The sequence below is a fragment of the Falco naumanni genome, chromosome 5 (genome assembly GCF_017639655.2).
Source record: "Falco naumanni isolate bFalNau1 chromosome 5, bFalNau1.pat, whole genome shotgun sequence".
Taxonomy (NCBI): domain Eukaryota; kingdom Metazoa; phylum Chordata; class Aves; order Falconiformes; family Falconidae; genus Falco; species Falco naumanni.
The window spans coordinates 47,126,664-47,141,588 of NC_054058.1; the positions used below are offsets into that span (position 1 = coordinate 47,126,664).

At 37.9% G+C, this 14,925-nt stretch overlaps 1 protein-coding gene across 3 annotated transcripts in view; it reads right to left on the reverse strand.

The window, feature by feature from the left end:
* Positions 1 to 2,409: 2,409 nt before the first annotated feature.
* UHRF1BP1L (UHRF1 binding protein 1 like) overlaps positions 2,410 to 14,925 on the reverse strand; it is a 61,584-nt gene continuing 49,068 nt past the window's right edge. For 2 of the 3 annotated variants that reach the window (XM_040594839.1, XM_040594840.1), the window contains 4 exons: positions 10,927 to 11,183; positions 8,632 to 8,740; positions 5,797 to 5,966; positions 3,052 to 5,098 (listed from right to left, as the gene is read on the reverse strand). In XM_040594839.1, the coding sequence (XP_040450773.1) occupies positions 4,973 to 5,098; positions 5,797 to 5,966; positions 8,632 to 8,740; positions 10,927 to 11,183 (662 nt within the window). In that variant the 3' untranslated portion in view covers positions 3,052 to 4,972. Of the gene's footprint in view, positions 2,651 to 3,051; positions 5,099 to 5,796; positions 5,967 to 8,631; positions 8,741 to 10,926; positions 11,184 to 14,925 lie in introns of those variants that run through there. The other variant, XM_040594838.1, reaches the window with a different exon arrangement.

Genomic DNA, 14,925 nt, shown 5'->3' on the forward strand with positions numbered 1-14,925 from the left:
TGCAGAACAATGTGAAGACATCCAGATTTTTTCCACAGGTAACTTGTTTAGAGACTTCTTTACTGAGCACCTCCTGGCTGAGACTACCACTTCTGAAAGTGCTCATTTGTTCATGCATCTCTGTCAAATGTTTAAAATACTTGTCAAGTAGCTAACTCAAAATCATGGTGGTTTCAAATATACCCTAACCTAGAACTGCATTAACCAGTTCATGCATCATGCTCCCCACACTACCAGCTTACTCTCACAGAAGATCAAGCATTACTCCTTATCTCACAGACCTTATAAACCAATCAGCATTTTCAGCGATTTCTTACCTAGTTGTGATGCATCTTAATTTTACTTCCAAAATGATGCTCTCAAATTCTTAGACAACATAAGATTTAATACTGAGATTACATGGGGAAAGCTTCAGGAAATACATATACTCCGTTTCTGCTCATATTAAAATGAGTGATGATGACAAAAAGAAAGGCAGGAGATAGCAAAGAAATAACAAAATACAGATACTTTAACGTAACTAGCTAGGCATGACTTGGGAATGACAGACAAACCCAAAGTGACCTTTTAACAAAGCTAATATTTACCTATTGAAGTAGCTGGCAATACAAGAGATTCATCTCTTTGGGATGCAGAAGTTTCCCCTTTGGGAGAGAACACAGGTCTATCAAGAGTTTATTTCATTTTTGAAGACTCACTTCCTGCAACTTGTTACACTAGCATGTAGTGTGACAGATGCTTGCAAGATGTTCTATAGAATTTGAGAAGCTGGAAGTTACAAAAAATTTTTACATATTGAAGTGTTCCATAAATACCTTTTGTAATTAAAATTGTTATTTTTTTAATATCCAAAATACACAGTAGCCAATAAGCAGATATTAGTAACCAGACAATTCAAAGACATAATGTCTAACCATTGTTTATACTCATTAAGCCATTTAAACTGCTTGAAACTTGCATACCTCCATGATTACTTAACTAAAGTGACAGGATTGGCCCTCTACATGCAATGAGGAGACCATCAGATTTAAATAATTCACTAAAATTTCAAATGGAAAATAATTTTAGAAATGTGAGAATTTAAAGGTTTTATATAAGAATGCAAAAAGATACATAGAACTGTAACTACACAGCTTCTACTTACTATTGATCTTAAACTTTATGCTTTTTCTTAATTTGATTGAGAAACACAGCTTTGCTCCTCCAACACAATTCACAGCATTTTATTATACTTTTTTTCCATCCCTTAATACTGATTAGCATGACCTTTGTGTGGCTCATTCTTTCAAATTCCATCTTGTTAATAAGAAACACAAGATCAGGAGGTATGTTACCACAAAACTACACAGAACGCAGCTTAGTGCGGATTGCCGGCACCATTCAAAGCCACGTGTCTGCCTCAATACATTAGAGATGTGCTTCAGCACTTCAAAGCCTGCTGCTAGGTTCACAGTGACAGGTATCTTCACTGAGGCAGACAAAATGGGGCTGCTTCAAAAGCTAGTCAGCAAAAATGGCACAGGTTGGAAGGAAAAAAAAAAAAAAGAAAAAAAAAGGTAAGGTAGTGTTGCAGGGCTGTCAAAAAAAAAATAATAATTTCCCTACTGGGAAGGATGAATTAGTGGATTTCACAGCAAGTACCCACAACTTCTTTCCTACTTAACATAGCAGCAAGGTCACTTTCTGTTCCTACAATAGATAAAAAGACACTGATTTATATAAACAGCCAAATCAAAATCTGAAGTACTCTCTAAAATTCGCAGATAGCAACAGTGAGCTGAAAATCTACTTCAAGCATTTTTTGATGAATGTTTTACGAACCAGACCAATACAAGCACATTTTTTATATAGAAACTATTTTCTCCGTTACTTACCTGAAATCTGGTCACTGCAAGGAGTTTGCTTCTGCAATAGATTCACACACTTTGTACTCTTAGAATTGCAGATGCTTGATATAGTCTTGATAAAGTCATTCCTCTTACATTTATTATGAGTAAAGGTAACCATTATCATGTCTGACTTAGGAAGTGTTCTGTAGCTAGCAATTATCCTTTAGAGACCGATTACGATCCCAGTTTAAGACTCCAAGGCAATTCCTAGGGGAGACTATACAAACAGACATGGCTCATGGGACAAGGAAAAGAAGAACTTAGGCAGAAAAAAAACCAAAAAACAAACCCACCAAAAAACCAAGGCAGCTCCCTCCCAGCCAGTACTGTGGTGCCCTGTGCCCACAGCCACGGTGGGTTTAATCCAGGGACCGGAATAGCCTTTTATAAACAATTCCGTAAGGCCACGAAATTTAGATTTAAAATTGCCGCTTACCAACAAAGTTAACAGTTACTGCAAGGGAACTTTGAATCAATGAATCAATGGCCTTGCCTGGGAAAGGGCACAGCCCCATCAAAGTGAGCTAAGTTAAAAGCTTTATTAGACGTTAAAACAGTATTCCTAAACAGCTGAATGAGTAGACCAGTTTAAGTTTCCCCAGAAAATAGAAAATAACACTTGGTAACAGTTTGCCTGCGAGACTTCTGGAGTCAGTTTTCTGCATATATTGACATTCTCCAAACGCTGTTCCATTTAGATCTTTGCAGAATAAAAGCGGCGATTCATTCAAGAAGCTCTACTGACGGTACACATTTCATATCTAGGATTTAAAGAGGTTATGAACACTAACACAGCCCTGAGAACTAATTAAGCGTTTTTATTTAATCTGAGGCCTTTAATAGCTACGTTTAGTATAACCTGTTAAGGCTTAGTTTAACTTTGTACTTTCAAACATCAATAAACTAACTCTCCCTCTGCATTTTTTCAATAGAAAAACTCTCTGAGCAACACAGTACTATCACTTGGTAATCTCAAGTCCACAACCAAACACGCTGATGCTCATAACTGCAAAACCGCCATGAAGTAGAAATGTACTCAGTTATAATGAAGTGCTAAAAAGCGATACCCTGAATTTCAACATCTGACTCGCTGATTGGGGTTGTTGGTTTGGTTTTTGTCAAAAGAAGCAGGTACTAGCTTGTGCAGTAATAAAGACAGGCATTTCATATTGCTGTTTATTTCTTTTTAAAAATTAAACAATTCTCAATGTATTATTCCAGCGACATGCTATTAAGCATTCTATACATTCATTTCTTCAGAATAATTCTAACTAGATCTTGGCAGGGATAAACTGAGTAAGAATTACTGACTTTAATAGTACCAATCAGAATTATACCAGTTGAGAATCTGGAAACCTCCCCTGAATCTGACATTCGATTTGTGTGAAATTGGACTACTCATACTTAATACTGTGTTGTCTTAAATACCTTTTAAAATATAATTCATTTCTCTATTAGAAACTGTTGTGTGTGTATTTTTTCATCTTATTCAGAATAAGATAAAAATTTCCATGGGCATTAAAGGGAGTTTCAACTAGGATTTCATAAGACAGGCTTTAAAATAGTGCCTGAACCAGTTCTTCCACAGAGTTCTTGATTAAAATCTACATACTTTCAAGAACTGTTTTCAGCAGTGTAAATTATATGTACTTCAATAAGTTTTAATGAAAACAGTTTTAATTAAAAACGAGTCTGACAGCCTGAATATGCAAAGTCAAACCACAGGATACTAAGTATTTTTTGAGATTTGTCTGCATGTCTACAAACAAAACTTCCCTCAAATATCCCATGGAGCAGAAACAATCGTGGTAGCAATTAAAAGATTTTCAGTTGTCAGATTCAAGGTCACTAGTTAAGTTATTCGGTCATTTTTACTTCTAGCAAAACCAATCTCTTACAGGAATGTATCGTTTTGTACGTCATTTCCTAAATTGTTCAGAAGCACACTCATATTCTCTATTTTACAGTGTTGTGCTTTTTTAATTTATTCATCTGTACCATTTTTTAGCTGAAAATTATTGTTCACTTTGTACATATCACCCAAGATCTAAACTGTATAATTACATTTCATGTAATCTCACAATTTCATTGGGTAATTAAATGATTCTCTACAGCTTTTTTATCAAAAAAAAGAATATACAATTAATGAATCCCTGTAGGATTTTTTCCCCTTCACAAGCATTGAAATTACTTATTTAAATACATTGGACCAAATCCTTGGGCATGTCTGAGGAGTTGTGCAGAAATCAGACATGCATGCAAAATGACTCAAAGCTGACCTTTCACACAGGGCTGGATCCTACTGCAGTGCTATATCCTCATCACAGAGAGAGGAAAAAAAAGTGAATGTCTAAATTACATCAGCTATACAGATGGAGTGGACCTTCGTGCAGAAAGAAGGTCCGGCAGTATGCCCTCTTAAATTCTCCAGCATTTACCGTTGCATTTTAGGAGTGCATATGGAAAGGGTATATGGAGCTTAATAGCACCAAAGGATTATTCTTAAAATCCTCTGTGGGCAAATTACACTGAATTTAGGGCCAGTTTAGGGCTGGTATTTTAATTTTCAGCAGCTATACTATTCTAGAGGATCTAGCCCATATCATCATAGTGCAAATGTAGCCTCCTGCATACATACCTTCTAGTAATAATAAAACAATGTAACCTTAAACAGAAGTACAATTTGTTAATGAGGTGTGGTACATATTACTCAGTTATGCACCTAGGCACCTTCTTTCATTGCTAAGCCATCCACTTTTTTCTGAAAACATTTAAAAAATAACATCTCCTTTGATAATATTAAAAGTAGATTATGTGATTTTTTTTTCTTCAGTAAATTAATAAAGTACAGTATAAACTGATTTTTCCAAAGTCATTTCAGTTTAAAATGGGCTGAAAAAAGTTACAATGTTTAATGATAATTTCAGAATAGTAACTAGTTCACAAACATTTTGTTCATGATGAGAAAATTTCCCTGTGACAAAAAAAATAACCGTGTCTTCCAGCAATTTACAAACAGTATTTTAGATGCCACCATCACCTGAAGTTCTATTGATGATGCCTTGTGCCAGCAGAACACTGTCCTACTGATGATCAACATTCATCATCTTTATACGATGAAGCAGGGCATCTTTTTCCATTTGGACCTCAGCAAGAGCCATTTTGGCTTTGGCTAGTTCCTGTTTAAGACATTCATTTTCTTCAATAAGCTGAAAGGATCAGGTGAGAAAAGAGCATTATTAGTACTCCTGCATAGTGACAACTTTCTCCATTAAATAACTTTTAAAATACCATATGCTCACATTCATTGATGAGTACTGGTTTGTTGGGGCTGAGTTAATTGCGAGTGGTTCCCAGTCAATGAGTGTAGAACATGGAGAGAGTTGATGCAGTTAGCTCAAGAGGCAAGATACGCAATGTTTTAGCTATGCCATTTCCATTCTGGAGTGAACTGGAAATGACACCAGCTTCTGAGCTCCAGGAATGAATTCTTACGCAGTGGAAAAAACAGCCGAATTGATGTGTGGGTTCTGTCACTATCAATTAAAAATCCACGTATGACTAATAGATTAGCAAGAGTCTGATTTAACAATCTAGTCCTTTGTCTTTGGCAGTTGTGTTGTACAGGGATGAGGGAGAAGGAATTTACTCCTTCATAAAACTCCCTCTGATATAAAGAAGGTTTAGTCTACAGTGTATTATTACTGTCTTTAGAAAGTAGTATTAAATGTATTTTGCATGCTGAAGTACTGAACCATACTATAATATCCTTAATTCTTATTTTTCACATTTCAAACAGATTTCTAAACAGAAGTAACCCCCAAGCCCACTCCCAAATAGTCTAACAATTATGATGATTAATGATTGTAACATAACTGGGGGGGAAGTCAAAAGGAATTCTGAATACCTCATTTTTAAGGAAGTCGGCTGAGTCCCTGCTTGATTTAGAAGGTCTAGGAATTTCACAAGTAGTCTGTGTGGCTTGGTCCTGTGTTTTATGTCCAACAGGTCCAGCTGCTTGCTGCAATGCACTACTTGAATTCTTCATCTTTGACACATCATTTAGTCTTTGATTGTCTATACCACAGAAAGATACTTAGGAGTACTGCTTAGGCGGTTGTCTTTTTTTTTTTTTCTTTTAAGTTTGATTCTCATCAGCACAAAATTAAAACCGCTTAAACAAATATACTTGTAATATTAAGTACATTTATATTTATCTCCCAAAATCAAACTGAATAATAATAAAAAATATTAAAAGTCATATACGCTCTTGGAGGAAGAGAGAAAGGAAAGGAGACATGAGAACCAGCAATACGTAGCTTCCAGCTTGAAGGAAATTATCACATTTTTGTACCGACCAACATAATCACTAGAGAATATGCATTTTGAATAATCAGAAGTTTAAGAACTATTAATATTGCTATTAATATACTGTCTCCAGGTCCAAATGGAATCTGGAGATTGCATTTACATTTGAAGACACAGTGAGATAAACACCTGCAGGATCAAGTTTTTAAATCAGAAAATAACTTAAATGACTTGCATTAAAGAAACTTTCTAGAATTTATAACTGAACTGTAACATCTGTTGAAATACACTGTTGAACGTCAAGGGGAAAAATGAGGGTCATGGTTCTTAGTCTAAACATGCTCTGGATTGTTTTTTCTCTTTTCTAAACATTTCCTTATAGACAAGAGTTTTCTGTTCATTATCCCCTCCTCCCACCACAGACACATATGTGAGGACTCAAAAATGTAGCACTGCAGATACATAAATCACTACTGTGCAGACAGCACTTGACCTATGTCTTTGAAGTCACTGTACCTGAGCAGTCCGTGACAAGAGTAGGGATCAAAGCACTTCAGCAAAAAGAGGAAAAAATATGAGCTGCAAGAGAGCTTAAAACTCTGTATTTTCTCACTAAATTACTATTTCTTCTTGTTTAGCACAAAAATATGACCAAAATGCATTGAACATCTTTAAACAGTTGAACAACATATTAGATAATATCGAGAGATTAAAATACAAGCGAATCATGCCACAGCATACCTCTGAGAAGTCTGGTCCATCTTTGCTATACCTTCCCACCAGGTAGGTCAAGAGGGCATTAAGATCAACCTGAACCCTCCTCTTCCTCAAGCCATACAATACATCACATATCGTTGGAGTAATGTATTCAGGACTTGGATGAAAGGGTGGGCGCACCCTCTGCAATTCTGTGAACATTACCAAACTGAAGGGTGTCTGACACACTGAGAGGACAAGGCTGTTTCAGAGGAACCTGGACAAGCTGGAGAAATGGGCTGACTGGAGCCTCATTAAGTTCAGCTGAAGCCAGTGTGAAATCCTGCAGCTGGGAGTAAATAACCTCTTGCTCCATTACAGGCTGGGGACCAACTGGACAGAAAGCAACACTGCAGGAAATGACCTGTAGGCCCTGGTCAACAAGACAACTTGTCTTGAGTCAGGAGCGAGCTCTGACAGCAAAAACCAGGCACATACAGGTCGTACTCGCAAGCTATAGCTAGCAAGATGAGGGAAATTACTACGCCCCTATACTCAGCATCAGTGAGACCACATCTGAATACTGGATCCAGTTGTGGATTCCCTAATATGAGGAAGATACTGACAAGCAGAGGACCACCAAAACAGTCACAGCCACGAGGACATGATGTACAAATGAGGGGCTCAGAGAGATGCACTTGCCAAATCTGGAGACAAGAAGGCTATGGGGTAATCTTAATGCTGCCTTTGCCTACCTAGTGGAAGGGTATAGAGCAGATGGACCAGACTTCCCTGAGGTGCTTGGCAAGTGCTCAAGCACCTCTGTCTTGAGGTGGCAGGACAGGAGGCAATAGACATAAGATGCAACAAAGGAAATTCCAATTAGACATTACCAAAAAATTAACCATAAGGGTGGCCAAACACTGGCACAGATTATTTAGGGCAGGTTGTGGTATTGCCTTTTTGATGCTTACAACTTGGCTGGACAGGGCACTGAGCAACTTGATCTAATCTGCTCCTGCTTTGAGCAAGGAGGACCAGATGACCTCTAGAGGCTTCTTCCAACCTGGATTACTCTATGATTCTTTGACATATCTGTGAAAGATGACAGTAGTTCCAGCTCCAAATGTATTGCCTTGTTACAAGTATTTAGTATTTCCCCACACACGTAGAAAAAAAATTTAAATGTATATGTGTTTCAGGAAAATCACAAAGTTAAATCACTGGTCAAAATACAAGTCTTAGCAATCCCTGCCATGAGCTGCCAGGACACGACCGAAACACACGAAATAAAAACTGTTACTTGTACTTCTCAAACAGTCTTTTGTTTTACAATATTCGCTATTACTATCTGTAACACAAAACCAGAAAGACAACAGGTAACTACCTTGGTCATCTATAAAACAAGGCAATTGCTTTGTTTGGTTTGTAGTCAAAGGAACCTTAGGCTTATCATGACATAGTGATATGCACTGGTGAAGCAGATCCTGATGAAATTATATGCATATTTTTATTTCTTTCAGATTGATTCAGCTCTGGGTTGTTATCACAGCCAATACACTATTCAAAAAGGTAGCTTTCCTCTATGTGACTACACTTAATGAATTAAGGTATATGGCAACACAACTTACGCAAATTATCATCAGTTATCTTTTCATTATTAGCCACATGTCTGCAGAAAGGGAAGTATTAATAACAATTATAATATTACAATATCAAGGTGCAGGAACATACAAACCTCTAATAAGAAAAGAGCCATCATCATTTCTTTCTATCCAGAGTATGTCAATATGTAGTTTTATGGGTACCAGCTCAGATGCCTTAAGATTTTCACGTGGACTGTCATCCTAAAAAATACAAGTATTCAAAAATCAGTTTAACAGCAAATCAAACCAGCTAATTTAAGACGTGCAAGTAAACATAACTGAATTTAATTAAACTTGAAAGGGAACATTTCAGAGTAGAATTTTCTAATGGAATCTCCACTAAACTTCTGCTCCATTTTTTTTTGCTGGTGATCATATTAAAGGCCCAAATTTATCTCTGGAGTAAGTCTGTTGAACTCAATATATACGGTTTGACTACAGCACTTCAAAGTATTTTTACAGACATCTCAGATTATATCCCAACTCAAGACATTCTTTAGCTTAGGAGCTCTCAGAGTCAGAGATAAGCAGCCTGCACTATATAGTATCTGATCTTCCCTTGAACTATTTAAAGACTGAATGGGTACAGCTATCATTCTTGAGCCGATTTTGTCTTTTTAGAATTTAGTATGGGATGACACCAGCTGCAATTCAGTTATATTACTGTACTCAACAGAAGAGAAACTTCACAAATTACTTCTTTTGGGGTCTCCCCAGGAAGTCTTCATAGTTCATTATCCCTGTCAAGGAGAACAGCGCAGCCAGTATGATCAAAAACTATACGTTATCAGCATTAAGGCATATAGCAAGAAAGCTCGTTGAGATACAACTGCCAAAGTTTCTTGAAATAGTACTGAGATTGCAGTAGAAAATGCAAAAAGTAAAATAACCTTTCTTAAATTCTTGTCCCCCATGAAACACACTGCATCAAGTCTCATACAGAAAAAACGAATATACTGCATTGAATAGGCAATGCAGCGTAAATCTGACCCGTATTTTCTTGCTCTTTTATTACCCAGCTCTGTAGAATTGAATCTTCTGTATGTCAAATTTGCAGTTTGTCAACTATCATGAGCAACTTCACCATGACTTGTGCGCACTGCTGAGTGAGCACTTCAGTGCTTTCGCTGCCAAGCAGACTCTTATTGCCAGTTTATTAATGTATAGTCCCCACCTCAAACAGCTGCTTTCTCATGAACACTTGTCTTAGGTCTGCCTTCTTGCCCATAAAACAGCACAATCTTGGTTTTAAATTGAAATGACTATGTTAAGACTTTCATTCTTGCATTTAGGCATTCACATTTGTGATACATTGAACTCTTGAGGCACAGATCTACAGCTCTTACAGAAAGTGCTTGTGCTACTCCTGTAGTAGAAACAGCCTTAAAGCAGTGCCTAAGAGTCCTCAGGGGATGGAAAAGCTGCATCACAGGAGGGAAGGAATACTGATGCAATTTGAATAGTACACCGTAGAGACAACAACTGCCCTTCCAGTCAAGAATGATCTTAGCAGAATCAAAGTCTTAGCCTCAGATGCAGAATTGAAGCCGCCATTCCAGTCCTCACTTTGTTCAAAAAGTTGATATGGGTGATTATTAATTTCCAAAGCAATGTTATAATTATCTTATATTTACATTTGGTTTTTTGTCGTGCCAGCCCCTCACCCATCCATCCCTGCCCCAAAAAGCATCCTTATCTTTATATTCAATGGTTGTGCAGCACAGAAACACACCATCTCCTTTAAATGTCTGAAAGAAAATCCCCTAGGACACTTGAGCAGAAGTGTCCTCTTAATGTTACTATTTTAAGCTATGCTAGTGAGAAAAGCTTGCATTATTTAGTATCTGTTTCTAGGTAGGGCAGAACATGAAATCTGGGTTCTAAGAAACAGTATTCAAGCGGTTTGAACTGGAATCCTCATAACCTTTTTCCTTCTTTGTACTGAATTGTCATTGCAAGAACCATCCTCTAAACAGGAGAGAGAATTAACCTCCAAAAACCTGTGTTCCGCAATTAGAAAACCACTACTATGCTAAGCAAAAAAAGCCCAACCAGAAAAACCCACATTGCGCCTCTAGGAACTTGGTACACCTTACCTATAAAACTCCCACACACTGTCACTCTACAAGAGAGACTGGGAGAGGAAGAAAAATGTATAAAATATTAATTCATATAAATAGCCTGGTCATGCAGAAAACTCCCCGCTAGGCATACCTCAGAGCTAACCAAATCTATGGATTTTTAAATTGTTTTAGTGTTATCTAAAGACCTTCCAGAGCACGATAGCAGTTTCTTTGAAGTTAGCTGTATCCAGATTAGTAGTTTATCATCAAAGAAACAAGAACACCATTTCTTTAAAGCAGCCACATAGCCCATTGTTAACATACTTTTAAATTAATCCTTGCATTAGAAACTTTTATCTTCATAGGCATCACTTCTGCAACAGTTTCATCTTCTAGAAAATGCTGAATGTTTGTGAGGGAAGATGTTAGAAATTCAGCACTGAAGTTGTCTACATGACACTGAAGAAAACCATTTTTTACAGCCAGCAGAGAATGTATGACAGCACTAGGCCCACTTTCCCATCTCAAACTAATCTCAGGTGATGAATTAAATGGTCCAGCCACAGACTTACAGTCAGAACCTGTTGCAAAAGGAAAACAAATTTGCATTAGAATTTTTTGCAATGTACAAAAAAGCAATTACAATGCAATTACTTCTACCTCTATTGTCCAACTGATCTTCCAAATGTACTTCGGAAGTAGTATCCACAAATTACAGCGTTGCAAATACAGAAGTTCAGAGCAAATTTCTAAGTATATCACTTCAAAGTACTACAGAGAAATAAACAGTACAGACAAGGACTAGTACCTCACTATGACAACAGAAAAGGATAATGGAGAAGTATCATCATCCACAAAAAAATCTGTTTTCTCAGCGTCTTGATGATGGAAAAACAATTATTTTTGCATACTTGTCCACTAACTCTTTCAATTTTAATTCAGAATAATATTTAAGTCTGTTCACTCTCTCAGGAGAGTGGGTATTGGAAAGGCAGAATTTCCTGACTCAGGAACTTACTTGGTAACAGGCAGGAACATAAACAGCAATGCAGTAAGAGGAAGGACATGACCACCATTATTTGGGTAGCAGTGGATTTGAACCTTCAAAAACCCCTAGCTGTTTCTTGTTAGTTTCAGTATCTTTAACCAGTAAGGACAACAACTGCAACATTCAACTAAACAGTTCTAAAAATAAAATACAATATTTAAGGTAACCAGACATCTGGGGGAGAGACCAGGAATTTGAGACATGGGACAGGAGAACCAGTATCCATTAGCTGTAGAAAAAGGAAGGTTCACCACCAGAAATAATTACCCTGTGGGATTCTCAAGTCATTTTGTCACTATGATGGCTGACCTACAGAAATCATCTGTATGACAAAAAGCATATTCACAGTAATTCACAGTAACTATATTAAGAAGCAAACACTGAAACTTGAAAGATAGCTGAAATCCAAGTATCTCAAGTAAAATCAACTGAATTATGTCAATTTATATTAGTAGAGCATCTAACTGTTAACAAATTTCAGAAAATTAAACAAACAAAAAAATGTTTCTTGGTTTAAATTCTGGTTCCCTCAGCAAAGTCCAACATTTACAAGCTCAGAAATTGCAAAAAAAGAAGTGGATAAAAATAAATTTAATGATGAAGTAAGACTTCCTTTTTCTATTTTTGTTTCTCTAATACTACTCTTTCTCTTCTCCCCATATTACTGACATGCCGTTTACTGTAATCTCCCCTTCTTGATCCCTGCTTGTGCATCTACGAGCAATTACCAGACAGCTGAAGAGAAGGCGTACAGGAAGCCTACTAGCAGCCTTCTAATACCTGCGATGAGGTTACAACGCCAGAGCTAGGGTCTTTGTAGTGGTGCTTGTCAGAAGGCTGAGAGACAACAGCGCAAACGGCAACAAGAGAGATTCAAACAACGTAAGGTGAGGAAAATAAAGCAGTGGTGCAGGCTTTTGATAGAGGTTGTGCAGTCTCTGCCCTTGGAGGTCCTTTCATAGACCTGACAGGATGAAGCCCTGTGCAACCTGGCCTGATCTCAGAGCTGACCCTGCTTTAAGAACAGGATTGGACTAGAGCCATCTTGACATCGCCTCCACTCCTCTACCCTCAATTATGCTGTGATTCTATGAAGAGCAGGTTTCCTCTCTGTTGGCTTCTTTGCCGTGTACTGTCATGTTAAGTAATAATGCACAATGTAATAAATGCAGTGTACTTTACCCTTCCATTTCAGAGAGCCTACTCTGAATAATCTGATGTAAGCATACTGTGTTTTTCTTTTGCAGTCCTTGGGCTGCAAGTTACATTTGTTCTCTTCAGTAAAGCTTATTCTGGATGCCTCTACATAAAGGGAAACCATATTTCACAGAATTAGCATTCCTTCTGAAATTACGCATTTGGTATACAAGGCACTTAATTAAAAGTTCTAGATGTCACTGCTGATCACTTTACATTTGCAAGACACAAGCTTTTTGATACATCAAGTCTCTACAGATATACTCAAGAATCCTGTTAAAGACAAGACATTACAGCATGTGAACAAGTCTTTAAAAGGTATCATTAGTATATTGCTAATTGCTATTGCAATGCTATTACAACTGTTCACAGCCTTAGTATTTAAGGATTCAGGTTCTTGATATGCTAAACCAGACTGAGCACTGATCAAACCCCTAAAAACTAGATGACAATTCACTAAGTCACACCGACAGCGTGCTGGGTCAGATTCATTCAGAAACTTAGGAGGTCAGCTTTGAGTGAATAAAAGTTACGCAGATTAGGCAACATGTTCACACTGAAGTTACAGCAGCCTCGCAACGATCCCTTTTGCATTCTCCCCAATTCTTGTCCTCAAGATCAGGATCTCTAGATCCTTTTCCAGGCAGGCTCATAGAGCGTAAGCTGTCTTTATGGACAGATAGACTTTCTGTGGTTGCAAAGCTGCAAAAGTACCACATGCGCTTCACCTAGTCACTGGCCAGCAGACCTAGAGTCAAGCCCCAGGGATCCGGTAGTTACCAGTCGCAGCAAGTTCTCCACCAGACCTAGGAGGAATTCCTGTTTGCTCTTGGGAAGCAGTAGTAGGGGAATGTTACCTGTTCAGTTCCTCTTATGCAATATGATACTATTTCTAAAAACTTAAGACCCAGTCACTCTGAGATGCCTCTGGAACCTTCAGCTGTGGTTTATAAAAGGCCTAAAGAGAATCTACAAGATGAAAAAGACATTGGGGCAAAACTGGGTTTGGTCCAGGTTCCTAATAATTGGAGAAGTGGGCCACATCCCTAGTGGGGATGCTGATATGGTACCTAGAAAAGTTAAACACCTATGTTCCTGGACAACGTGCTTCCTCTGAGAGGGAGCCAAACTAAGGAAAACAGACACATGCAATGCTTATGGATACCATGTATAATTAAACATGCCATCTCCAAGAAAACTGCTCCAGAAGAGTACTGGGAACCAGGTTTTGAGCAGTCAGGAGCAACTCTATCAGTTTCTGTTTTGTATGTCTGTTTTAAAAAGAAAGAAAGAAGTGGGACAAGAGGAGGAGCAAGAAGGATAATTAACTTTCTATATTCATCCCAGAAAACACGCAGGCTAGTCAACCATTTTAGACCAAGTGCAATCAGACACATATAGCAAGAGACAGTAACTTTATTCAGGTAATACTGCCTCAATCTGAATATAATACAGGTCTGAAAACTGTAATTTCAGTTTAGCATGTGACAGACACTGCCTGGAGCTACAACAGCCCGACAGAGTAAATAATTTGTTTTGCTATCTGTAAATTAATTGGGTTCCTCTTTCTGTATGGTGCCCACCTCTCATGGATGACTTAGTGCAGCAGTACAGTCTGGGCATATGCACATATCTATTGGCACTAGAGTCTGGGTAGACGAACAGATCATCAGTCTGGGTTGACAAGACCAATGGGAAGAAGTGTAAATGAACATGAGAATCTTCAGACTCTGTTGTGAACCAGAACCTCTCCATTTGCTACCTCTATGAACAGAGGTTTCCACAACACTAACAGCCATGAGTCCATCATTCAACCCTTCCAATATTTAAGAAGTGCTAGATCTCACATTAAAAGAAGAAAAGGGGCGGCGGGGCACACTGCAAGTATCAGCTACCTTTTGTGGCTCTAGTCCAGGCAGAAGATAATTAGCTACCAACAGTCTTTGAGAGGAAGGGCAACTCTCCAGAAGGGAGAACAACAACCATTCTGTCCAGTAAATCTCTGCAACTGGTTTGGGAAACTTTGTTTCCCTCAAGGATCTATAGTCTTCCCACAAATAGAGAGAAAGAAAAAAGCA